Source organism: Vespa velutina, chromosome 12 (assembly GCF_912470025.1).
Source record: "Vespa velutina chromosome 12, iVesVel2.1, whole genome shotgun sequence".
Lineage (NCBI taxonomy): Eukaryota > Metazoa > Arthropoda > Insecta > Hymenoptera > Vespidae > Vespa > Vespa velutina.
The window spans coordinates 3,853,618-3,879,689 of NC_062199.1; the positions used below are offsets into that span (position 1 = coordinate 3,853,618).

At 27.3% G+C, this 26,072-nt stretch overlaps 4 protein-coding genes across 15 annotated transcripts; all 4 read left to right on the forward strand.

Annotated features, from left to right (window-relative positions):
* Positions 1-4,876: 4,876 nt before the first annotated feature.
* Positions 4,877-8,558, forward strand: LOC124953450. Of its 2 annotated transcripts, none has more exons than XM_047504849.1 (9): positions 4,877-4,992; positions 5,328-5,447; positions 5,540-5,657; positions 5,785-6,043; positions 6,128-6,253; positions 6,368-6,458; positions 7,939-8,084; positions 8,222-8,354; positions 8,417-8,558. In XM_047504849.1, the coding sequence occupies exons 1-9, from the start codon at positions 4,903-4,905 to the stop codon at positions 8,465-8,467; spliced, it is 1,134 nt and encodes a 377-aa protein (XP_047360805.1). In that variant the 5' UTR covers positions 4,877-4,902; the 3' UTR covers positions 8,468-8,558. The 2 variants fall into 2 exon arrangements, with proteins under 2 accessions (XP_047360805.1, XP_047360806.1); XM_047504850.1 differs by having other exon boundaries at positions 5,977-6,043.
* Positions 8,559-13,247: 4,689 nt separating this feature from the next.
* On the forward strand, positions 13,248-16,018 carry LOC124953449. Of its 9 annotated transcripts, none has more exons than XM_047504845.1 (8): positions 13,248-13,555; positions 13,824-13,943; positions 14,030-14,484; positions 14,559-14,663; positions 14,758-14,848; positions 15,346-15,491; positions 15,653-15,785; positions 15,853-16,018. In XM_047504845.1, the coding sequence occupies exons 1-8, from the start codon at positions 13,340-13,342 to the stop codon at positions 15,901-15,903; spliced, it is 1,317 nt and encodes a 438-aa protein (XP_047360801.1). In that variant the 5' UTR covers positions 13,248-13,339; the 3' UTR covers positions 15,904-16,018. The 9 variants fall into 9 exon arrangements, with proteins under 9 accessions (XP_047360801.1, XP_047360799.1, XP_047360800.1 ...); XM_047504843.1 differs by having other exon boundaries at positions 15,346-15,363; positions 15,454-15,491; positions 15,653-16,018; XM_047504844.1 differs by having other exon boundaries at positions 14,030-14,294; positions 14,388-14,484; positions 15,653-16,018.
* Positions 16,019-17,624: 1,606 nt separating this feature from the next.
* LOC124953453 lies at positions 17,625-20,989 on the forward strand. 3 transcript variants are annotated; one of them, XM_047504863.1, is made up of 9 exons: positions 17,625-17,717; positions 18,035-18,154; positions 18,240-18,415; positions 18,770-18,874; positions 18,967-19,057; positions 19,558-19,703; positions 19,865-19,997; positions 20,705-20,759; positions 20,914-20,989. In XM_047504863.1, exons 1-8 carry the CDS (start codon positions 17,673-17,675, stop codon positions 20,714-20,716), a joined length of 828 nt encoding a protein of 275 aa, XP_047360819.1. In that variant the 5' UTR covers positions 17,625-17,672; the 3' UTR covers positions 20,717-20,759; positions 20,914-20,989. The 3 variants fall into 3 exon arrangements, with proteins under 3 accessions (XP_047360819.1, XP_047360818.1, XP_047360816.1); XM_047504862.1 differs by having other exon boundaries at positions 20,705-20,984; XM_047504860.1 differs by lacking the exons at positions 20,705-20,759; positions 20,914-20,989 and adding an exon at positions 20,065-20,168.
* Positions 20,990-21,864: 875 nt separating this feature from the next.
* Positions 21,865-24,702, forward strand: LOC124953539. The gene is made up of 10 exons (XM_047505064.1): positions 21,865-21,954; positions 21,999-22,077; positions 22,168-22,239; positions 22,553-22,811; positions 22,895-22,999; positions 23,092-23,182; positions 23,699-23,716; positions 23,807-23,844; positions 24,006-24,138; positions 24,568-24,702. The coding sequence occupies exons 1-10, from the start codon at positions 21,865-21,867 to the stop codon at positions 24,598-24,600; spliced, it is 918 nt and encodes a 305-aa protein (XP_047361020.1). The 3' UTR covers positions 24,601-24,702.
* The last annotated feature ends 1,370 nt before the right edge of the window (positions 24,703-26,072 follow it).

Genomic DNA, 26,072 nt, shown 5'->3' on the forward strand with positions numbered 1-26,072 from the left:
GTATTCTTTTGGGATTAATTGTTGTGCCTAAAATAATCTAAATTTAATTATATGGAATAATCATCTGTAACTCAATCCTATCGCAAAGACTTCAGTATTACGAAGATAAATAAAAGAAATATATTATGATATTATGTTCTATAGATTCGATAATTATAAATTATAGATTTCTAATTATTCGACAATTTTTCTGTTATTATTTTACAAATTGTAATATCGATTATAATGAAAGATCAATTGAAATGCACAATGAAGAAGAAGCATGGAATATGATGTTTACTTCGATGTATACAAACGTCAAACGTTGTGTATCAGTATGTTTATAGCAAGAAACGCAATATTGATTAAAAAATCAAATTATATACAGAGGAAAATATCATTTTTGTTTTGTTTCTATTAAATCAAATACTTCTTTTCAGGTGTAAAATTCCGTTCTATATGATTTCTATAAAAGTCCAATAATTGCTGATATTTATGATATTGAGAAGCTCGAAACCATGTATGCTTTCAATCGGAGGTTTGTTCGTGGCATCGCATGAAGTTTTCGCTGGTGTAAGTATCGATAAATTACCAATGTTTAATATATCATGCTAACGAAAAATTTTTGATTTTAGTTAATGCTTAAAGCATTTTCTCTTGCAATGGCATATCGCAGTATTCGTTAACTTCATCTCATTGTAACTAATAAAAATCTGTTAAGTATCGTTATCAGTTAAGGACATCTTTTTTTCTAACATTACAAAATTGAATTCACTCGTATAAAGTATACTAAATGATGTGAATATAAAGGTATAGAATTTTTATTCAAATTCCATTCATTTCACATGTCCAATTTTGTGTAGGTATATAGATATCATTCTGCTTCAAGGAGTGCACTGTGACACATTAACAAAACCTTGCACTTTCAAGGAATTTGCACTAGAATAGAATATTTTTTTTTCTATTCCTAATTGATTTTTTGCTAAGATAAACGATGTAGTCAATAAAATCGATTGTCCTTTATTGACCTTCACTGACTGTTTTCTCGCATCGTTCTGCGCCTGGTTTCAGTATGTGACTTATTCCGCGGTCAAACAACGACTGAGAAAATTGCCGGTCAATATACCACACTGCGCATGTCTTTCGGTATGAAAAATAGCAACTCCAATTCCCCACATTTAATTGCTGAGAAGCACCATCTGTTTTTATGTTTCGATGTATTTGACTCATATCAGGAAGGGTTCAATACTACGAAAATGTATGAGAGGAATATATTATCCGTATTATTACTATAGATTCGATCGATCTTTACACTATTTTTATTTCATTATTTTCCAAATCGTTCTATAGACTATAATGAAGTACAATTTGAATGCGCAATAAGGATGAAGCGTGGTGAGTAGTGTTTACCTCGGTACAATTTTCGTCAGATTCTTTAATATGTCTGTAGAGAGTGGTCTCACCTACTTTGAACAACATTATTTTTTTTCGAACAAATTATTTCAATATACTATGGGTTTGAGATCTTATCAAAATTCGAATCATATCTTGATTCAAGTGTGTACACTTGTTGTTTACATATTTCCAATTATAGCTCAGCAAGTAATTATTTTTGTTTTTAATATATACCTGATTATACCTATTAAAATTATTATAATCATTGTTATTGTATTGTGGTTTTTTTTTTTTTTTTTTTTTTTTTTTTTTTTTTTTTTTTTTTTTTTTTTTTTTTAATTACTTTCAAATATAAGTATTTCGTTTCCAATTTATAGTTCGTTAAGCGAATAAAATTCTTCAGTCTATTTAATACTTCACTTATTTCTCATTTCATATTATCAGTTAATTTTAATTATTCGATGTGTATGTGAATAGAAACTTTACCCTAAAATTAGATGAAATAATTGTTTATATATTACCTTTTTTTTTAAAAGTATTCGCAGTGTAACAAAAATGAATTCTTTTAAGCATTTTTTGACTTTAGTTTTATCAGCTCATCATATCAGATGTCACTCCTGAATTTACGGTCAAAATGTTACAGAAAATATTAACTGGAATTTGTATTGTGTCAGTGTACCCTGTTATATACCTCAGTTTTGAACATGTACGTTTTATATTTGTCCAATTAACACCATTATTCATGATTAACGAACGTTAAAAACTTTTAAAAGATGTAGAAAATGCATTTAATTTCTAGATGAAACAAATTTTTTCTAAACTCAAATATGATTATGAGCAGCTGTCTGGTAAAGATGAATTGAAAATCATGAGAAAATATAATAAAGAGGGCAAAATGTATACGTATACTCTTGTCAGTGAGTATCAGAAATATTATCCAGAAATGCGTAGATGTAATATTATTGTTTTATATTTTTCTTTTCTGTGTTGTAGTTGTTTGTAACTTCTATTTTATTGCAACAATAACACCCACAATTTTGAATATTTTCTCATATCACATTGGTACTTCAGAAAATATTAATTTAACTTTACCCCTTCCCATTAATAATGTTTTCAATTCAGGAACGAAATTTTACACTTTGCTCATTTATCAAACAGTTGCAATCTATATTATGACATTTCTAGCCAGTATATGTTTTTCATATTATTTGGTATTAATACAACACGGATGTTGTAAATTAAGCGTTTTAAGGTATGCAGTTAATCTAGAAACGATGTATGACCTTCATTTATTATAATGCACTTAAACGTTATTTTACAATATATTTATTGCAGATTAAAAATAAGTCAACCTTTTCGGGACCACCAGAAATTAAATCAAAAAGTTAGGTGTGATAAAAAAATCCACAATGAATTTGGTTGGATTGTTGACGTAATAGAATATTATAAAAGTGCCACGGAGTAAGTTCTAAATATTTATTTCTATGATTTATTCCTTGATTTGTTCTGTGATTACATGAATATTTTTAATGAAAAATATTTTTTTATTAATTTGTAAAAAATTTTTATTCTTCTTTTGTTTAAGATTTGTTGATTTGCTTAACAGTGTTACAAAGAATATTTACTTAATTGTGATATGCATTATTATGGTCCTCATTGCGTTAGATATACTCTATGTAAGTAATTCCTTATAAATGAATAGGGCATGTAAATGTCAAAATTAGTCTATTTTTTTTGTACGAAAAAGATTATTTTCAGTAACATCAAATAATTCTTAAATATTACATATATATATATATATATATATATATATATATTTACATCCTATAAATTTCATTTCGTTTTTACATTTACTTTGCTTAATATTGGAATAGATATAGTTATAAGATAGTACTACCATTTCAAAATTATTTTTCAAAAATTCAAGATTAATTGGGAAAGACAGTCTTTGTACATACAATAACTTCAAATTTTTAATTCAGCAAAGATATAAATCATGTTCTTTTAATTTAAATTATGAAATTCGAAATTTATTTATAAATTATTCAAATCAGATTATGGAGATTTAGTATATCCAGCAAGATTATATGGTTGCTTATGTTATGTTATTTCGACTAGAAAAAATTCAAGAAATATTTTTTAATGAAATCTTATATATAAAAAATATTTGATTTTAGATACTTCACTTATCAACTGTCTTGAAAAATACATGGGAACTAATAGAATCTAGTATTTACATAGTCGGCTCTATATTTATTATATACGTCAATATGTATCTTGGACAATTGCTTATAAATCATAGTTTAGAAACTCACGCAGAATTGTAAGATACGTTAAATACTATAAAATGATATTTCTAAGATGTTTTTATTGTATCTAATGAGAAACGCAATATTGAATAAAAAATCAAATTATATACAGAGGGAAATATAATTTTTGTTTTGTTTCTATTAAATCAAATACTTCTTTTCAGGTGTAAAATTCCGTTCTATATGATTTCTATAAAAGTCCAAAAATTGCTGATATTTATGATATTGAGAAGCTCGAAACCATGTATGCTTTCAATCGGAGGTTTGTTCGTGGCATCGCATGAAGTTTTCGCTGGTGTAAGTATCGATAAATTACCAATGTTTAATATATCATGCTAACGAAAAATTTTTGATTTTAGTTAATGCGTAAAGCATTTTCTCTTGCAATGGCATATCGCAGTATTCGTTAACTTCATCTCATTGTGACTAATACAAATCTGTTAAGTATCGTTATCAGTTAAGGACATCTTTTTTTCTAACATTACAAAATTGAATTCACTCGTATAAAGTATACTAAATGATGTGAATATAAAGGTACAGAATTTTTATTCAAATTCCATTCATTTCACATGTCCAATTTTGTGTAGGTATATAGGTATCATTCTTCTTCAAGGAGTGCACTGTGACACATTAACAAAACTTTGCACTTTCACTCTACAATGGAATATTTTTGTTTTTCCGTTTCTAATTGATTTTTTACTAAGATAAACGGTGTTATCAATAAAATCGATTGAATTTTACTAACTGTTTCCTCACATCGTTCCGCGGTCGGTTTCAGCATGTGACTTATACCGCGGTGCAACAGCGACTGAGAAGAATGACGATCAATAAACCACACTGCGCATGTCTTTCCGTATGAAAAGTAGCAACCCCAATTTCCCACATTTAATTGCTGAGAAGCATCATTTGTTTTTATGTTTCAAAGTATTTGACTTATATTGGGAAGGGTTCAATACTACGGAAATGTATGAGAGGAATGCATTATGTGTATTATTACTGTAGATTCGATCGACATTTACAATATTTTCATTTCATTGTTTTCCAAATCGTTCTACAGACTATAATGAAGTACAATTTGAATGCGCAATAAGGATGAAGCGTGGTGCGTAGTGTTTATCTCGGTACAATTTTCGTTAGATTCTTTAATATGTCTGTAGAGAGTGGTCTCACCTACTTTAAACAACATTATTTTTTTTCGAACAAATTATTTCAATATACTATGGGTTTGAGATCTTATCAAAATTCGAATGATCTCTTTGTTCAAGTGTGTACAGTTGTTATTTATATGTTTCCAATTATAGTACACCAAGTAATTACTTTTATATTTTATATATATCTGATTATCCCTATTAAAATTATTACAATCATTGTTATTGTATTGTGATTTTTTTTTCTTTAATTACTTTCAAATATAAGTATTTCGTTTCCAATTCACAATTCGTTGAGTGAATAAAATTCTTCAGTCTATTTAATACTTCAGTTATTTCTCATTTTATATCATCAGTAATTTTTATTCATTCGATCTACATATTAATAGTATCTTTATCCTAAAATTAGATGAAATAATTGTTTAGACATTGCCTATTTCTAAAAGTACTCGCAATGTAACAAAAATAAAAGCTTTTAAGCTTTTTTTGACTTCAGTTTTATCAGCTCGCCATATCAGATGTCACTTTTCAATCTACGATCAAAGTGTTACAGAAAATGTTAATTACAATTTCTATTTTGGGTATATACACTGCTGTATACTACAGTTTTGAACATGTACGTGTTATATTTGTCCAATTAACAGCATTATTCATGATAAACGAAGGTTAAAAACTTTTAAAAACGTAGAAAATGCATTTAATTTCTAGATGAAACAAATTTTTTCTCAACTCAAGTTTGATTACCAGCAACTTTCCGATGAAGATGAATTGGAAATCATGGAAAAATATAATAAAGAGGGGAAAATGTATACGTATACTATCATCGGTGAGCAACAGAAATACTATTAAGAAATATGCAGACATAATATTAGCGTTATATATATATATATATATATATATATATATATATATATATATACATATAAGTATATTTATATTTTTGATTGTTATAGGTTTCTTTAACTTCTATTTAATTGTAATAGTAATTCCTAGCATTTTTAATATTTTCTGGTATCACATTGATTCTTCAGACAATGTTATTTTAACTTTTCCCATTCCTATTAATAATGTTTTAAAACCAGGGCCGATATATTATAGTTTGCTTATTTACCAAATAATAGGAATCTTTGGTTTAATGATTATAGGGTGTATATGTTTTTCATATTATTTGTTATTAATTCTACACGCGTGTTGTCAATTACGGGTTATAAGGTATGCGGTTTCCTTATGAATATCTATTTTTATTTCATGTATTATAATATATTTAAACGTTATTTTAAAACGTACTTATTGTAGAATGAAAACATCTCAACCTTTTCGGGATCATCGAAAATTAAATCAAAAGACTAAATATGATAAAAAAATCTTGAATGAATTCGGTTGGATTATTGAAATAATAGAACATTATAAAAGAGTTACGAAGTAGGTCATAAATATCTATTTCTTGGATCTTTCCTGTGATTATGTTAATGATTTTAATAAAAATCATTTTTATTTATTAATTTATATAAATTCATTATTTTGTTTTTGTTTAAGATTTGTTGATTTACTTAACACCACTACGAAGACTATTTACTTAATTGTAATGTGCTTTGTGATGTTCCTTATTGTGTTAAATTTCTTGTATGTAAGTAATTCATTTCGAATGACCAAGGTACGTTAATGTAGAAATTTGTCGATTTTTTTTGCGTTAATACAATTATTTTCTATAACATCGAATAATTTTTAAATATTATATTTATATATACGATGACAAAAAGTAAGTGGACATTTTCTGGACATAACTATCTATTCACTATAATCAAATTGACATTATTGCTACGGATTTAAATTTCATTGATTAAATGTCCTTATAGTATAGAGATTATTTAGTGAGAAATTGAAATTTATATTTATGTGTATTTATAAACGAAGCCGAATTTATAAAGAAAATATTAGCTATTCGTTAATAAACAAAAATAAGCGGACAATCGCTTAACAATGTTTTTATAAAAATTCCAAACAATTTTTTCAATATCAATTCACATACAAATTTCAAATACAAATTCAGTACAAATTGATGAAATTATGAATGTAGAAAAGTATATTGATATACTAAAGGAAAATTTAGAAGAAGCATTAAGCATTAAAAATGTATCTTGGTGAAGCATTTGTCTTTCACGAAAATAATGATTCGAAACACATTGCTAAGAAAAATAAGAAATTTTTTGACGATTTCAATATTAAATCATTTGAATGGTTAGCACAGAGCACTTATTTAAATCTTATAGAAAATTTACGGAGTTTATTGGATGCAAAAGTATTATTGGATAAGTAAATTAATAAGATCGATTTTTTTACAAAATTTATAGACAACATTCAAAAATATTAGTAAAGATTATATTGAATATATAATAAACAGTATTTAAAAACATTTCGAAGCAATGATTCAAGTAATAAGTGTCAATGCTAGTTATTAATATTATTTTATATTTTATTTATTACATACTTCATTATGTGTCGATTTAGTTTTGTCCTTCGACAAATAATTGACGTTAACGTTAAATGCGGCTTGTTTATTCAAAAATGTAAATATGAATTCTAATTATTGATTAAATAATCTGTATATTATATAGTATATAATCAACAATATATAAGGACATAACAGTACTATTAATTCGAGTAAAATGCATTGATATTTACATCAAGTGTCTGCCCATTTATTTTTGTCACCAACTATATATCTACATTCTGAAAATTTCATTTAGCTTCCACATTTATTTTGTTTAATAATGTAATTGGGAGAGTTTTAAAATAGAACTGTAATACTTTAAAATTATTAAAAAAAAAAATTGCAGATTAATCGGGAAAGACAATATTTCTATTACCTTGTACGTACAATAATTTTAAATTTTTTCAGTCAGCAAAGATATAAACTATATTCCTTTAATTTAATTTACGAAATAGAAAAATGGTTTATAAATCATACAAATTAGAGGTTTAATATATCTAGCGACATAGCATGCTTGTTTATATCGACTGGAAAAAATTAAAGTATCTTTTTTAGTAATATTTTCTATATAGTATTTATATAGTATTTATTCTATATAAAAAATACTTGGTTTTAGATATTTCACTTATCAGCTGCTTTGACAGATACATGGGAACTAATAGAATGTGGCGTTTACATAATTGGGTCTACACTTATTACATATATTAATATGTATCTTGGACAAACGCTTATGACACATAGCATAGAAGCTCATGCAGAATTGTAAGATTCGTTTCATATTATAAAATGTTTTTTTTTCATATATTTCTAGATTGTCCGCTAGAATAGAAAATGGAAATATACATCGAGGAAAATATAATTTTTTTTTTGTTTCTATTAAATCAAATACTTTTTTACAGGTCTAAAATTCCGTTCTATATGATCTCTATAAGAGTCCAGAAAATACTGGTATTTATGATGTTGAGAAGCTCGAAACCATGCATACTTTCAATTGGAGGTATATTCGTGGCGTCGCATGAATTTTTCGCTGGGGTAAGTAGTGATAAATTACCAGTGTTTTATGGATCATGCTAATGACAAATTTTTCATTTTAGCTTATGCGGAAAGCGTTTTCCTTCGCAATGGCATATCGTAGTGTTCACTAACTTCATCTCAATTTACCTAATAATCTGTGAACTATTGTTATCACTCTTTCCTTCTAATAATACAAAAATGTACTGAATCGTATAAAACATACCAGACATAATGATGCATAATTTTTATCCATTTATATATATAATGATGCATAATTTATATCCATTTATTCCGCATATTTGATTTTACGTAGCTAAACAGATATCGATCTTCTTCGATGGATGCACTGTGACACATTAAAAATATTTTGCACTTTCGCTCTACAGAAGAATTCTTTTTTCTGCGTTTTTAATTAATTTTTTTCAAACAGTAGAACGAACGATCCATCGTGTTGTCAATAAAATCGATTGAATTTTACTAACTGTTTCTCACATTGTTCCGCGGCCGGTTTCAGCATGTGACTTATTCCGCGGTCCAACAGCGACTGAGAAGAATGCCGATCAATAAACCACACTGCGCATGTCTTTCGATATGAAAAGTAGCAACTCCAACTCACTACATTTAATTGCTGCGAAGCACCATCTGTTTTTATGTTTCATTATATTTGACTCGTATCGTGAAAGGTTCAATACTACTGAAATATATGAAAGTAATACATTATGTGGATTATTACTAGTGTAAATCGATATTTACACTATTTTCATTTTATTATTTTACAAATCGTTTTACGGACTATAATGAAGGTCAATTTGAATGTGCAATAAGGATGAAACGTGTAGCGTAATGTTTACCTCGGTACAATTATTGTCAGATTGTTCATTATGTCTGCAGCGAGTGGTCTTACCTACTTCGAGCAACATTTTCTTTTTTCGAATAAATTTTTTCAATATACTATAGGTTTGGGACCTTATCAAAATTCAAATGATCTCTTGGTTCAAGTTTGTTCAGTTGTTCTTTATGGATTTCCAATGATAGCACACCAAGTAAATGTATTTTTCTTTAATAATTACATGATTATGCCTATTAGAATTATTGTATTTATTATTATTGTTTTGCGAGTTGATTCAAATTAATTTTTAATATAAGTGATTTGAATCAAAATTACAGTGCGTTGAGCGAATAAAATTAAATAATTAGTATGTGAATAAAAATTTTGCGTTAAACGTAGATGGTATAGTCACCTATAAATAATCTTTTTTTGAAGGAACTCGTAGAATAACAATAATGAAACATTATAAAGATTTTTTGACTTTAGTTTTATCAGCTCGCCTTTTTAAAAGTTCCTCTAGTGACAGCTATCAAAGTGTTGCAGTATGTGTTCGCAGCTATATGTTTTCTGTATACTTACAGTAATTATTACTTTAAATACGTTCAAGTTCGTACCATTTTTTTTTTAATTTTTATTTTTTCTCAATAGATAGGAATTGATATAAATAAGAAGAAACAAAATTTACTTTCAGATAAAAACAATTGTTTCTCATATTAAGTTTGATTATGAGCATATGTCTAGTAAATATGATTTCGATATTACGGAAAGATATATTAAAGAGAGCAAACTATATACGTTTTCAATCATGGGTATGGACGTGAAATACTACACGGAAATCCGAATACGCAATACTATAATTAAATTTTTGTATATATGTTTTTTTGTAGTTATCTTTAACATCTATTTTCTTGCGACAATAACACCCTGTTTCTTAAATGTTGTCTCATATCAACCTAGTACATTGGCAAATGTTAATTTAACTTTACCCATTCCTATTAATTATGTTTTAAATCCTGGGCCGATATATTACAGTTTACTTATTTATCAAGCAATAGAAATCTATATATCAATAACTTTAGCAATCATATGTTTTTCAACGTATTTGGTATTCGTAAATCACGCGTGTTGTCAATTAAGTGTTATAAGGTATGACTCAGATGATTAAGAAACGTTTAGTTTTATTTCATGTATTATAATAACATTTTACAATATACTTATTGCAGATTGAAAATTGGACATCCTTTTCTGAAACCACAGAAATTTAAACAAATTATAAATGAATTCGATTGGATCGTGGATGTAATACAGTGTCATGAAAGGATATTGAGGTAAATTAACAGTAATCGTCTATTTTATTGAACTGTCCATCTTATTCAGTGATGTGATGTATAATACATATTTTTTATTTTTTCGTTTTTATTTAAGATATATTAGGTTACTCAACACTATTTCAAAGAGAATTTACTTATTCGAAATTTTCTTCATTATGCTCTTCATAATATTGGATTTCTTGTTTGTAAGTAATTCATTTACTATAAGTGGGGTATATAGAATTAGAAAATATTTAAAATTTTCTATCATTACGATTATATTCTACATCATTGAGTAATTATGTAGTAATTTATGTCTCCTGAGACATGTTCAAAATTCCGATTTTTCTTAATTTGAATTCTCTGAAATATTTCTATTATTTCTTTTTAGATAAAATTACTCTAATGAAAATAATTATATTGTTTTCTACATACAATTATAATCATTTCTTTTTCACTGAGAAATAAATCGTTTCTTTTTTAATAAAAATATATGAGATAGAAAAGAAATGATTAGTTAACAATTGACTGTTAATTTTGCAATTTAACCACATTATGGAACAAATTAAGAAACTGGATTATAGAGATTTAATATATTTCCTTGCAGTGTATATTTATTTAAGTCATCTGAAAAAGGGAATTTAAATTATTTTTTCTTTGTTTTTAGATATTTCAAGTTTCATCGGTGAGGGAAAATATAAGCCAAATTATCGAATGTAGTTCCTATATTGCATGCTCTATATTTGTTACATTTGTTAATTTTTATGTTGGACAGACGCTTATAAACCATAGCGTAGAAGCTCGCGAAGAATTGTGAGATTTTTATTGAATAATATGGAATATTTATTTCTCTTGTTTTAAGTGTACCTAAAGTGATACGTAATATTAATTAGATAACTACCTTTTTATAACTAGTCTATACCTAGAAACTATTAAGTTATGTGTTGTATAAAAGATCAAATATTATTTTGCAGGTGTAAAATACCATTCTATAATCTTTCAATTAGAGTTCAAAAATTGTTATTATTTATGTTAATGAGATGGTCGAAGCCATGCGTGCTTTCAATCGGAGATATATTCGTATCGTCGCATGAAGCATTCGTTGTGGTAAGCGGAAAACATTATATTGTAGATATTAAATCTCCTTATCTTAAAGAAGAATCTTTTATTTTAGTTATTGTACAAAGCATTTTCTTTTGCATCGGTGTACCGCAATATACATTAACATTACCTTACTTATATATATCTGTGATGTATTATTATCATCATTATTTGACCATTTTTTTAATTTTAAGAATACAAAATTGTAGTCATTGGAATTAAATATAACCAAAGTTTTGAATAGTTACACGCAGAATTTTCTTTATAAAATTGTTATCCATTATGCATGGCTTATTATATATATTTTTATATATATTCATTTATCGACAGTTTTGAAGATAATCGCTGAGACACTTTTAAAATTAACTAACGAATATTTTTATTTTTCTCGTGCTGATGTTTCCTTTTTTATAGAAACGTTGTTTAGATTAATATTGACGTGAATAAAATCGATTACTTCACTGACGGTTACCTCGTAACACACTGCGTGCTGTTTTTGTCGTGCACCCTACACAACGAACGAAAACTGGCTGCGAAGGTTTGCGATCAATATACTCCATTAAGCATATCCTTCAGAATTACAAAATTGGAGACATATCCATCATCTTTTAATTTTTGTGAAGAATTTTTGTAAATAGCTTACTTAAAGATATTTATACCGAGATAAAATTTCATTCTATTGTATTTCTGTAAAAAGTCAAAAGGTCTCGTTATTTGTAATAGCAAGAAGCATGAGACCGTGCAGGCTTTCAATCTATGATTTATTTGCCTCATCTCAGTAAGTATTTTCCGGTGAAAACATCATACAATTATAGAATCTATTAATTATTTTAGTTATTTTAATTTACGATATTTTATTTTTGTTAATGCAAAAAGTATATTCTTTTGTAAATGTGTATTAAAGTGCACGCTAACTGCAAAATTTATTTTAGAAAAAGGAAATGCAATGATGGTTAATAGGAATAAAAGAACTTCCTTCCTCTAGCAGAAATAAAATGTGCCTACTATTACTTGTTACATATGGATCGACTATCATTTCTATTGTAGTTTACATTATGCTTACCAACAATTTCAGTCAAAATATCTCTCCTCATTTTTGTTCCGATAAAATTAACAACGACACTTCAAGGATTCACTGAATTTTATCACCAATGATTAGTCATTCATATTTTACATTGGCATAATTCTTTTACATTAAGAAACATCTTACCAGTTTCGTAACAGATTAACTTCGTTATCAACAAATTTTCCTACATATCAATTGCTTTGAATATACATATTCATCGAATCATATATTTGATTTCAATGAAAGTGTCCCATAAGGTAGACGAAATAATAAATTATTATTTTTCCTATTTCCGTATAATTTACGACACACTTTTACTCTTGTCAATAATATCGATTTCACTTCACTGACTATTTCTTCGTAACGCCTGGTTTAGCATGTATCTTATTCCGCGGTCTAACGACGACTGAGAAGATTGCGGATCAACAAACCACAGTGCGCATGTCTTTCATTAGGAAAAGAAGCAACCACAACTCCTTTCGTTTAATTGCTGAGAACCACCATCTGTTTTTATGTTTCGATGTACTTGACTTGTATCTGGAAGGGTTCAATACTACGTTAATGTATGAGAGGAATATATTATGCGAATTGTTGCTATAGATTCGATCGACATTTACACTATTTCCTTTTCATTGTTTTTCAAATCGTTCTTTAAACTGTAATGATGGTCAATTTGAATGCGCAATAAGGAAGAAGTATGAAGTGTGGTGTTTTCCTCGGTGCAATTTGTGTCAGATTGTTCATTATGTCTGCAGCGAGTGGTCTTACCTATTTCGAGCAACATTTCCTTTTTTCGAATAAATTTTTTCAATGTACTATGGGTTTGAGACCTTATCAAAGTTCGAATGATCTTTTGGTTCAAGTATGTTCAGCTGGTCTTTATGGATTTCCAATAATAGCACACCAAGTAAATGTACTTTTCTTCAATAATTACATGATTATTCCTATTATAATTATTGTATTTATTATTATTGTTTTGTGAGTTTATTCAAATTAATTTCTAGTATAAGTGATCTGAATCAAAATTACAGTGCGTTGAGTAAATAAAATTAAATGATCAGTGTGTGAATAAAAATTTTGCATTAAACATGGATGGTGTATAATCTTCTATAAATAATCTTTTATTAAAGGAACTCGTAGAATAACAATAATGAAACATTATAAAGATTTTTTGACTTTAGTTTTATCAGCTCGCCATTTCTGTAGTCCCTCTAGCAACAACTATCAAAGTACTGCAGTATATGTTCGCAGCTATATGCTTTTTCTATACTTACAGTAATTATTACTCTAACTACCTACAAGTTCGTGTTATTTATTTTAAACTTATTATATTTTTTTCAATGGATGGAAATTGATTTAAATAAGTAGAAATAAAATTTACTTTCAGATGAAATCAATTATTTCTCATATTAAGTTTGATTACGAGCATATGTCTAATAAATATGAATTCGATATTACGGAAAAATATACTAAAGAGAGTAAATTATATACGTTTTCTATCCTAGGTACGGGCATAAAATACTACACGAAAATTGGAATACACACTACTACAATTAAATTTTTGTATTTATGTTTTTTTGTAGTTGTCTTCAACCTGTATTTTCTTGCAACAATAACTCCCTGCTTTTTAAGTATTTTTTCATATCAATTTGGTACATTGGCAAATGTTAATTTATCTTTACCCATTCCTATAAATTATGTTTTAAACCTTGGACCGATATATTACAGTTTACTTATTTACCAAGCAACAGGAATTTATATGTCAATATCTATAGCAATTATATGTTTTTCAACGTATTTGGTATTCATAAATCACGCGTGTTGTCAATTAAGCGTTATAAGGTATGTAGATGACTAAGAAACGTTTAGTTTTATCTCATGTATTATAATGTCATTTTACAATATATTTATTGCAGATTGAAAATTGGACATCCTTTTGTAAAACCACAGAAATTTAAACAAATTATGGATGAATTCGATTGGATCGTGGACGTAATACAGTGTCATGAAAGGATCTTGAGGTAAATTCACAATTATCGTCTATTTTATTGAACTGTTCATCTTAATCAATGTGATGTATAATACATGTTTCTTATTTTTTTATTCTTATTTAAGATATATTACGTTACTCAACACTGTTTCAAAGAGAGTTTACTTATTCGAAATTTTCTTCATTATGCTCTTCATAATATTGGATTTCTTGTTTGTAAGTAATTCATTAACTATAAGTGGGGTGTATAGAATTAGAAAATATTTTAAATTTTCTATCATTATGATTATATTCTACATATTTGAGTAATTTTGTAGTAATTTATGTCTGCTGAGACATGTTCAAAATTCCGATTTTTCTTATTAATTTGAATCCTCTTAAATATTTTTATTATTTCTTCTTAGATAAAATTACTCTAATGAAAATAACTATATCGTATATATTAATTTGGTGGAACGTTCTGAAATTGTTTTCTACATACAATTATAATCATTTCTTTTTCACTGAGAAATAAATCGTTTCTTTTTTAATGAAAACATATGAGATAGAAAAGAAATGATTAGTTAACAATTGACTGTTAATTTTGCAATTTAATCACATTATGGAACAAATTAAGAAACTGGATTATAGAGATTTAATATATTTCCTTGCAGTGTATATTTATTTAAGTCATTTGAAAAAGGGAATTTAAATTATTTTTTCTTTGCTTTTAGATATTTCAAGTTTCATCGGTGAGGGAAAACATAATCCAAATTATCGAATGTAGTTCCTATATTGCATGCTCTATATTTGTTACATTTGTTAATTTTTATGTTGGACAGACGCTTATAAACCATAGCGTAGAAGCACGTGATGAATTGTGAGATTTTTATTGAATAATATGGAATATTTATTTCTCTTGTTTTAAGTGTACCTAAAGTGATACGTAATATTAATTAGAAAACTATCTTTTTATAACTAGTCTATACGTAGAAGCTACTAAGTTATGTGTTGTATAAAAGATCAAATATTATATTGCAGGTGTAAAATACCATTCTATAATCTTTCAATTAGAGTTCAAAAATTGTTATTATTTATGTTAATGAGATGGTCGAAGCCATGCGTGCTTTCAATCGGAGATATATTCGTATCGTCGCATGAAGCATTCGTTGTGGTAAGCGGAAAAAGATATATTATAGATATTAAATCTCCTTATCTTAAAGAAGAATCTTTTATTTTAGTTATTGCAAAAAGCATTCTCTTTCGCATCGGTGTACCGCAATATACATTAACATTACCTTACTTATATATATCTGTGATGTATTATTATCATCATTATTTGACCATTTTTTAATTTTAAGAATACAAAATTGTAGTAATTGGAATTAAATATAACCAAAGTTTTGAATAGTTACACGCAAAATTTTCTTTATAAAATTGTTATCCATTATGCATGGCTTATTATATATATTCTTATATATATTCTTATATATATTCATTTATCGACAGTTTTGAAGATAATCGCTGAGACACTTTTAAAATTAACTAACGAATATTTTTATTTTTCTCGTGCTGATGTTTCCTTTTTTATAGAAACGTTGTTTAGATTAATATTGACGTGAATAAAATCGATTACTTCACTGACGGTTACCTCGTAACACACTGCATGCTGTTTTTGTCGTGCACCCTACACAACGAACGAAAACTGGCTGCGAAGGTTTGCGATCAATATACTCCACTAAGCATATCCTTCAGAATTACAAAATTAGAGACATATCCATCATGTTTTAATTTTTGTGAAGAATTTTTGTAAATAGCTTACTTAAAGATATTTATACTTTGATAAAAATTCATTCTATTGTATTTCTGTAAAACGTCAAAAGGTCTCGTTATTCGTAATAGCAAGAATCATGAGACCGTGCAGGCTTTCAATCTATGATTTATTTGCCTCATCTCAGTAAGTATTTTCCGGAAAAAACATCATACAATTATAGAATCTATTAATTATTTTAGTTATTTTAATTTACGATATTTTATTTTCGTTAATGCAAAAAGTATATTCTTTTGTAAATGTGTATTAAAGTGCACGCTAACTGCAAAATTTATTTTAGGAAAAGGAAATGCAATGATGGTTAATAGTAATAAAAGAACTTCCTTCCTCTAGCAGAAATAAAATGTGCCTACTATTACTTGTTACATATGGATCGACTATCATTTCTATTGTAGTTTACATTATGCTTACCAACAATTTCAGTCAAAATATCTCTCCTCATTTTTGTTCCGATAAAATTAACAACGATACTTCAAGGATTCACTGAATTTTATCACCAATGATTAGTCATTCATATTTTACATTGGCATAATTCTTTTACATTAAGAAACATCTTATCAGTTTCGTAACAGATTAACTTCATTATCAACAAATTTTCCTACATCTCAATTGCTTTGAATATACATATTCATCGAATCATATATTTGATTTCAATGAAAATGTCCCATAAGGTAGACGAAATAATAAATTATTATTTTTCTTATTTCCGTATAATTTACGACACACTTTTACTCTTGTCAATAACATCGATTTCACTTCACTGATTATTTCTTCGTAACGCCTGGTTTAGCATGTATCTTATTCCGCGGTCTAACGACGACTGAGAAGATTGCAGATCAACAAACCACACTGCGCATGTCTTTCATTATGAAAAGAAGCAACCACAACTCCTTTCGTTTAATTGCTGAGAACCACCATTTGTTTTTATATTTCGATGTAATTGACTTGTATCTGGATAGGTTCAATACTACGTTAATGTATGAGAGGAATATATTATGCGAATTGTTGCAATAGATTCGATCGACATTTACACTATTTTCTTTCCATTGTTTTCTAAATCGTTTTTTAAATTGTAATGAAGGTCAATTTGAATGCGCAATAAGGAAGAAGCGTGAAGTGTGTTGTTTACCTCGGTGCAATTTTCGTCAGATTATTCGTTATGTCTGTAGCGAGCGGTCTTACCTACTTCGAGCAACATTTTTTTTTTCGAACAAATTGTTTCAATATGCTATGGGTTTGAGACCTTATCAAAGTTCAAATGATCTCTTTGTTCAAGTATGTTCAGTTGTTCTTTATGGATTTCCAATGATAGCACACCAAGTAAATTTATTTTTCTTTAATAATTACATGATTATGCCTATCAGAATTATTGTATTTATTATTATTGTTTTGTGAGTTGATTCAAATTAATTTCTAATATAAGTGATTTGAATCAAAATTACAGTGCGTTGAGCGAATAAAATTAAATAATTAGTGTGTGGATAAATATTTTGCGTTAAACGTAGATGGTATAGTCATCTATAAATAATCTTTTTTTGAAGGAACTCGTAGAATAACAATAATGAAACATTATAAAGGTTTTTTGATTTTAGTTTTATCAGCTCGCCTTTTCAAAAGTCCCTCTAGTGACAACTATCAAAGTGCTGCAGTATGTGTTCGCAGCTATATGTTTTCTGTATACTTACAGTAATTATTACTTAAAATACGTACAAGTTCGTACCATTTTTTTTTAACTTTTTATTTTTTGTCAATAAATAGGAACTGATATATATAAGAAGAAAGAAAATTTACTTTCAGATGAAAGCAATTGTTTCTCATATTAAGTTTGATTATGAGCATATGTCTAGTAAATATGATTTCGATATTACGGAAAGATATATTAAAGAGAGCAAACTATATACGTTTTCAATCATTGGTATGGATGTGGAATGCTACACGGAAGTCCGAATACGCAATACTACAATTAAATTTTTGTATATATGTTTTTTTTGTAGTTATCTTTAACATCTATTTTCTTGCAACAATAACACCCTGTTTCTTAAATGTTGTATCATATCAACCCAGTACATTGAAAAATGTTAATTTAACTTTACCCATTCCTATTAATTATGTTTTAAATCCTGGGCCGATATATTATACTTTGCTTATTTATCAAGCAATAGAAATCTATATATCAATAACTTTAGCAATCATATGTTTTTCAACGTATTTGGTATTCGTAAATCATGCGTGTTGTCAATTAAGCGTTGTAAGGTATGCAGATGACTAAGAAACGTTTAGTTTTATCTTATGTATTATAATATCATTTTACAAAATACTCATTGCAGATTGAAAATTGGCCATCCTTTTCGAGAATCTCAGAAATTTAACCAAATTTGGAATGAATACAATTGGATAGTCGACGTAATAAAGCATCATGAAAGGATCATGGAGTAAGTTCGGAATAATCGTTCGTTTTATCAGAATATCTATCTGAATGAACGTGATTTAAAATACATATTTTTTATTATTTTCTTTGTTTAAGATATGTTGATTTCCTCAATTGTAGTTCAAAGAGAATTTACTTAATCGAAATTTCCTTTATTATGCTCTTCATTATATTGGATTTCTTGTTTGTAAGTAATTCATTTACTATAAGTGGGGTGTATGGAATTAGAAAATATTTTAAATTTTCTATCATTACGATTATATTCTACATCATTGAATAATTTTGTAGTAATTTATGTCTCCTGAGACATGTTCAAAATTCCGATTTTTCTTATTAACTTGAATTCTCTGAAATATTTTTATTACAATTTCTTTTTAGACAAAATTACTCTTATGAAAATAACTATATCGTATATATTAATTTGGTGGAACGTTCTGAAATTGTTCTCTACATACAATTATAATCAATTTTTTTTCCCAGAGAAATAAATCGTTTCTTTTTTAATGAAAATATATAAGGTAGAAAAGAAATGATTAGTTAACAATTGACTATTAATTTAGCAATTCCATCACATTATGGAACAAATTAAGAATCTCGATTCTAGAGATTTAATACATTTCTTTGCAGTCTATATTTATTTAAGTCATCTGATAACGGGAATTTAAAACATTTTTTCTTTGCTTTTAGATATTTCAAGTTTCATCGGTGAGGGAAAATATAACCCAAATTATCGAATGTAGTTCCTACATTGCATGCTCTATATTTGTTACTTTTGTTAATTTTTATATTGGACAGACGCTTATTAACCATAGCGTAGAAGCTCGCGATGAATTGTGAGATTTTTATTGAATAATATGGAATATTTATTTCTCTTGTTTCAAATATAACTAAAATGATGCGTAACATTAATTAGAAAACTACCTTTTTATAACTAGTCTATACGTAGAAGCTATTAAGTTATGTGTTGTATAAAAGATCAAATATTATATTGCAGGTGTAAAATACCATTCTATAATCTTTCAATTAGAGTTCAAAAATTGTTGTTATTTATGTTAATGAGATGGTCGAAGCCATGCGTGCTTTCAATCGGAGATGTATTCGTATCGTCGCATAAAGCATTCGCTGGGGTAAGTGAAAAACAATAAATTATATGTATTAAATCTTATTATCTTAAAGAAGAATTTTTTATTTTAGTTATTGTACAAAGCATTTTCTTTTGCATCGGTGTACCGCAATATACACTAACTTGACCTTACTTATATAAATCTGTGATGTATTATTATCATCATTATTCGGACATGTTTTAATTTCTAAGAATACAAAATTGTAGTAATTGGAATTAAATATAACCAAAGTTTTGAATAGTTACATGCAGAATTCTTTTTATAAAATTGTTATCCGTTATGTATGGCTTATTATATATACTTTTATATGTATTCATTTATCGACAGTTTTCAAGATAATCGCTGAGACACTTTTAACTAACGAATATTTTTATTTTCCTCGTGCTGATGTTTCCTTTTTTTATAAAAACGTTGTTGAGATTAATATTGACATGAATAAAATCGATAGACTTCACTGACCTCGTAACACACTGCGTGCTGTTTTTATCGTGCATCCTACACAATGATCGAAAACTGGCTGCGAACGTTTGCAATCAATATATTTCACTAAGCATATACTTCTGAATTAAGAAATTGAAGCCATATCCACCAACTTTTCATTTTTGTGAAGAATTTTTTTAAATAGCTTACTTAAAGATATTTATACCGAGATAAAACTTCATTCGATTCTATTTCTGTAAAAAGTCAAATGATCTCGTTATTCCTAATAGCAAGAAGCATGAGACCGTGCAGGCTTTCAATCCATTATTTATTTGCCTCATCTCAGTAAGTATTTTCCGGAAAAAACATCATACAATTATAGAATCTATTAATTATTTTAGTTATTTAAATTAAGGATATTTTATTTTTGTTAATGCAAAAAGTATTTTCTTTTGTAAATGTATATTAAAGTGCACGCTAACTGCAAAATTTATTTTAGGAAAAAGAAATGCAATGATTGTTAATACGAATAAAAGAACTTCTTTCCTCCCGCAGAAATAAAATGTGTCTACCATTACTTGTTACATATGGATCGACTATCATTATTATTGAAGTTTACATTATGCTTAAGAATAATTTCAGTCAAAATATCTCTCCTCATTTTTGTTTCGATAAAATTAACAACGACACATCAGGAATTCACTGAATTTTATCACGGAAGATTAGTTATTTACATTTTACAGTGTCACAATTCTTTTAAATTAAGAAACATCTTATGAGTTTCGTAACAGATTAACTTCGTTATCAATAAATTTTCCTACATCTCGATTTCTTTGAATATACATATTCATCGAATCATATATTTGATTTCAATGAAAATGTCCCATAAGATAGTCGAAATAATAAATTATTATTTTTCTTATTTCCGTATAACTTACGACACACTTTTACTCTTGTCAATAATATCGATTTCACTTCACTGGCTATGTCCTCGTAACGCCTGGTTCAGCATGTATCTTATTCCGCAGTCTAACGACGACTGAGGAGATTGCAGATCAAGAAACCACATTGCGCATGTCTTTCATTATGAAAAGAAGCAACCACAACTCCTCTCGTTTAATTGCTGAGAACCAACATCTGTTTTTATGTTTCAATGTATTTGACTTGTATCTGGAAGGGTTCAATACTACGTTAATGTATGAGAGGAATATATTATGCGAATTGTTGCTACAGATTCGATCGACATTTACACTATTTTCTTTCCATTGTTTTCCAAATCGTTTTTTAAACTGTAATGAAGGTCAATTTGAATGCGCAATAAGGAAGAAGTGGGAAGTGTGATGTTTACCTCGGTGCAATTTTCGTCAGATTATTTACTATGTCTGTAGCAAGCGGTCTTACCTACTTCGAGCAACATTTTCTTTTTTCGAACAAATTGTTTCAATATACTATGGGTTTGAGACCTTATCAAAATTCGAGAAATCTGTTGTTTCAAGTGTGTATAATAACTATTTATTTATTTCCAGGAATAGCACACCAAGTAAATATATTTTTCATTAATGTGTACCTAATTATGGCTATTAGAATTATTATAATCATGGTTTTTTTGTTGCGGATTCATTTAAATTAATGTCAAGTATAAGTGCTTTGATTAAGAATTACAGTGTGTTGAGCGAATAAGAACTCATAGATTAACAATAATGAAACATTATAAAGATTTTTTGACTTCAGTTTTATCAGCTCGCTATTTCAGAAGTTCCTCTAGCAACAACTATCAAAGTACTGCAATATATGTTCGCAGCTATATGTTTTCTTTATACTTACAGTAATTATTACTTTAAATACATACAAGTTCGTATCATTTATTTTATACTTATTATATTTTTTTCAATCGATGGGAATTGATTTAAATAAGTAGCAAGAATATTTACTTTTAGATGAAAGCAATTCTTTCTCATATTAAGCTTGATTACGAGCATATGTCTAATAAATATGAATTCGATATTATCGAAAAATATATTAAAGAGAGTAAACTATATTCGTTTTCTATCGTGGGTACGGACGTGAAATACTACACCAATATCCGAATACTTAATAATACAATTAAAAATTTTTGTATGTATGATTTGTTTTTGTAGTTATCTTCAACCTGTATTTTCTTGCAACAATAACTCCCTGCCTTTTAAGTATTTTTTCATATCAATTTGGTACATTGGAAAATGTTAATTTAACTTTACCTATTCCTATTAATAATGTTTTAAACCTTGGGCCGATATATTACAGTTTACTTATTTACCAAACAACAGAAATCTATATATCAATATCTGTAGCAATTATTTGTTTTTCAACATATTTGGTATTCATAAATCACGCGTGTTGTCAATTAAGTGTTATAAGGTATGGAGATAATCATTTAAACTAATAATCGTTTAGTCTTATCTTATGTATTATAATGTTATTTTATAATATACTTATTGCAGATTCAAAATTGGCCATCCTTTTAAGGGACGCCAGAAGTTTATTCAAATTAGGAATGATTTTGATTGGATAGTCGACGTAATAAAGCGTCATGAAAGGATCATGGGGTAAGTTCGGAATAATCGTTCATTTTATCGAAATATCCATCTGTATAAACGTGATTTAAGATACATATTTTTTATTATTTTCTTTGTTTAAGATACGTTGATTTTCTCAACTCCTGTACAAAGAGAATTTACTTAATCGAAATTTTCTTTATTATGCTCTTCATTATATTGGATTTTTTGTATGTAAGTTTTTTGTATGTAAATCCTTTATGATAAATGGGGTGATAGAATTAGATAATATTTTAATTTCTCTATCGTTATGATTATATTTTACATTATCGTGTAATACATTCGTGTAATACATGTTGTAATACATTCATGTTTAAAATTCCGTTTTTTCTTATTAACTTTAATTCTCTTAAATATTTTTATTATAAATTCTTTTTAAGTAAAATTACACTAATGTAAATAACTAAATCGTGTATATTAATTTGGTGGAACGTTCTGAAATTGCTTTCTATATACAATTATAATCATTTTTTTTTTTTACTGAGAAGTAAATCGTTCCTTTTTTAATGAAAATATACGAGATTGAAAAGATATAATTAGTTATCAATTGACTGTTAATTTAGCAATTCCACCACATTATGGAACAATTTAAGAAACTGGATTCTAGAGATTTAATATATTTCTTTGCAGTCTATATTTATTTAAGTCATCTGATAACGGGAATTTAAAACATTTTTTCTTTGCTTTTAGATATTTCAAGTTTCATCGGTGAGGGAAAATATAACCCAAATTATCGAATGTAGTTCCTACATTGCATGCTCTATATTTGTTACTTTTGTTAATTTTTATATTGGACAGACGCTTATTAATCATAGCGTAGAAGCTCGCGATGAATTGTGAGATTTTTATTGAATAATATGGAATATTTATTTCTCTTGTTTCAAATGTAACTAAAATGATGCGTAACATTAATTAGAAAACTACCTTTTTATAACTAGTCTATACCTAGAAACTATTAAGTTATGTGTTGTATAAAAGATCAAATATTATATTGCAGGTGTAAAATACCATTCTATATTCTTTCAATTAGAGTTCAAAAATTATTGTTATTTTTGATATTGAGATGGTCGAAGCCATGCGTGCTTTCAATCGGAGGTATGTTCGTTATGTCACATAAAGCATTCGCTGGGGTAAGTAGAAGAAGATAAGTCATAGATATTAAATCTCATTATCCTAAAAAAGAATCTTTTATTTTAGTTATTCCAAAAAGCATTCTCTTTCGCATCGGTATATCGCAGTGTACATTAACTTTATCTTATTTTGGCCAATATGAATCTGTAAATTATTATTATGATTATTATTTGACCATTTCTTTACTTTTAAGAATACAAAATTGTAGTCACTGGAATTAAATATAGCGAAACTTTTGAATAGTTACGTGCAGAAATTTTTTTATAAAAATTTTATCCGTTGTGTATGTCTTATTATATATACATTTATATATATTCATATATATATATGTAAATATATATTAGTTTCAAAATAATCCCTGGGACATTTTTAAAATTAACTAACGAATATTTTTATTTTCCACGCTTGGATGTATTCTTTTTCCATAGAAACGTTGTTTAGACGTGAATAAAATCGATTGACTTCACTGACGATTACCTCATAACACATTGCGTGCTGTTTTTATCGTGCATCCTACACAACGATCGAAAACTGACTACGAAGGTTTACGATCAATATACTCCACTACGCATATCCTTCAGAATTAAAAAATTGAAGGCATATCTACCATCTTGTAATTTTTGTGAATATATATGTATCTCTATAGTTACGTGAAATATATTTTTACTACTATGTGTTCGATAATATCCATTTTTATAGGGGGATAGAAAATTTTTAATTTATCGTTCTATTGATACTATAATTATCCTACTATCTTCATGTCAGTGTTTTACAATTTGTACTACTGTTTAGAATTGATAATTATTTAGAATGCGTAATGATGCGTTGTTGTGTCTTGTTCTTTTTACTACGTAGCAGAGAAGAACAAATATTTCATGATGTCATTGACATACTATAGCTATTACGAAAATCATTTTCTTATTTTAAAGAAATTTGTTCGAATAATTATTGGTGTATTTCCAAAAATCCAGAAAATTTTACTTCTTTTTTTTTTGCATTTAAACAATAATCGTTCATCAGGTAAATTTATCATATATTTATTATTGTTATCGTCATTCTTGAATTGTCGAAATTCGAATTTGCATTTCGAATTTTTTTTTATATTTCAACTGAATGCAATTGTTGCATGAATTAACACGACTTTTTATGCATTTTAATACGATCACGTATTACTTCTCTTACTATTAAATTAATTGTTTATTTGAATAGCAAAGTAAGCTATTTATGTGTTATATAGTTTTAAATACAAATAATCCATTTGTTTTATAGGATTTCTGTAAACGTATTTTTTGCTTTTTAGTTTTATCAGCTTTTACGACAGGCATCACATTAGAATCGTCCCTTGATTCACTCCAAAGCATGTTTTCTGTATTATGTATTTTGTATAATTAAAGCATTATTTGCATGATTTTCGTAACAGTTTATATTTACATTGCAGTGGCTTAGCTTTTTTTCGCCTTTTTTCTATTTTTTTCCTCTTTTTTTTTGCGATTTCCTTTTTAAAACACATTTGACTAAGTAGGAAGAACATTTGTTTTTCCTTTCTCCAGTCGAAGTTAATTTTTACTCATCTAAAACACAATTATTAGCAGTTTTTTTTTGTCGATTAATTAACCATTGTCGAATAGTACACGAAACAAAGGAGAACATTCACGTGTTGTTTCGTGCGTAATCATGTGAAGTTATATGAAAATATCTACGGACACAACAATGTTAATATATATTCTCTTTGTTTCCTTATTTTGTAGTTATATTCAGTCTCACTTTTACTGGAATAATAACTCCGTGTATTTGTAATGTTTTTTGATACTACATTGATACATCGGAAAATGTTAATTACCCATTACAACAAATTATGTTTCAAATCTTCGGACGTTATATTACAGTTTGCTTATATATGAAACGTTAGCGATCTATGTCGTATTAATTATAG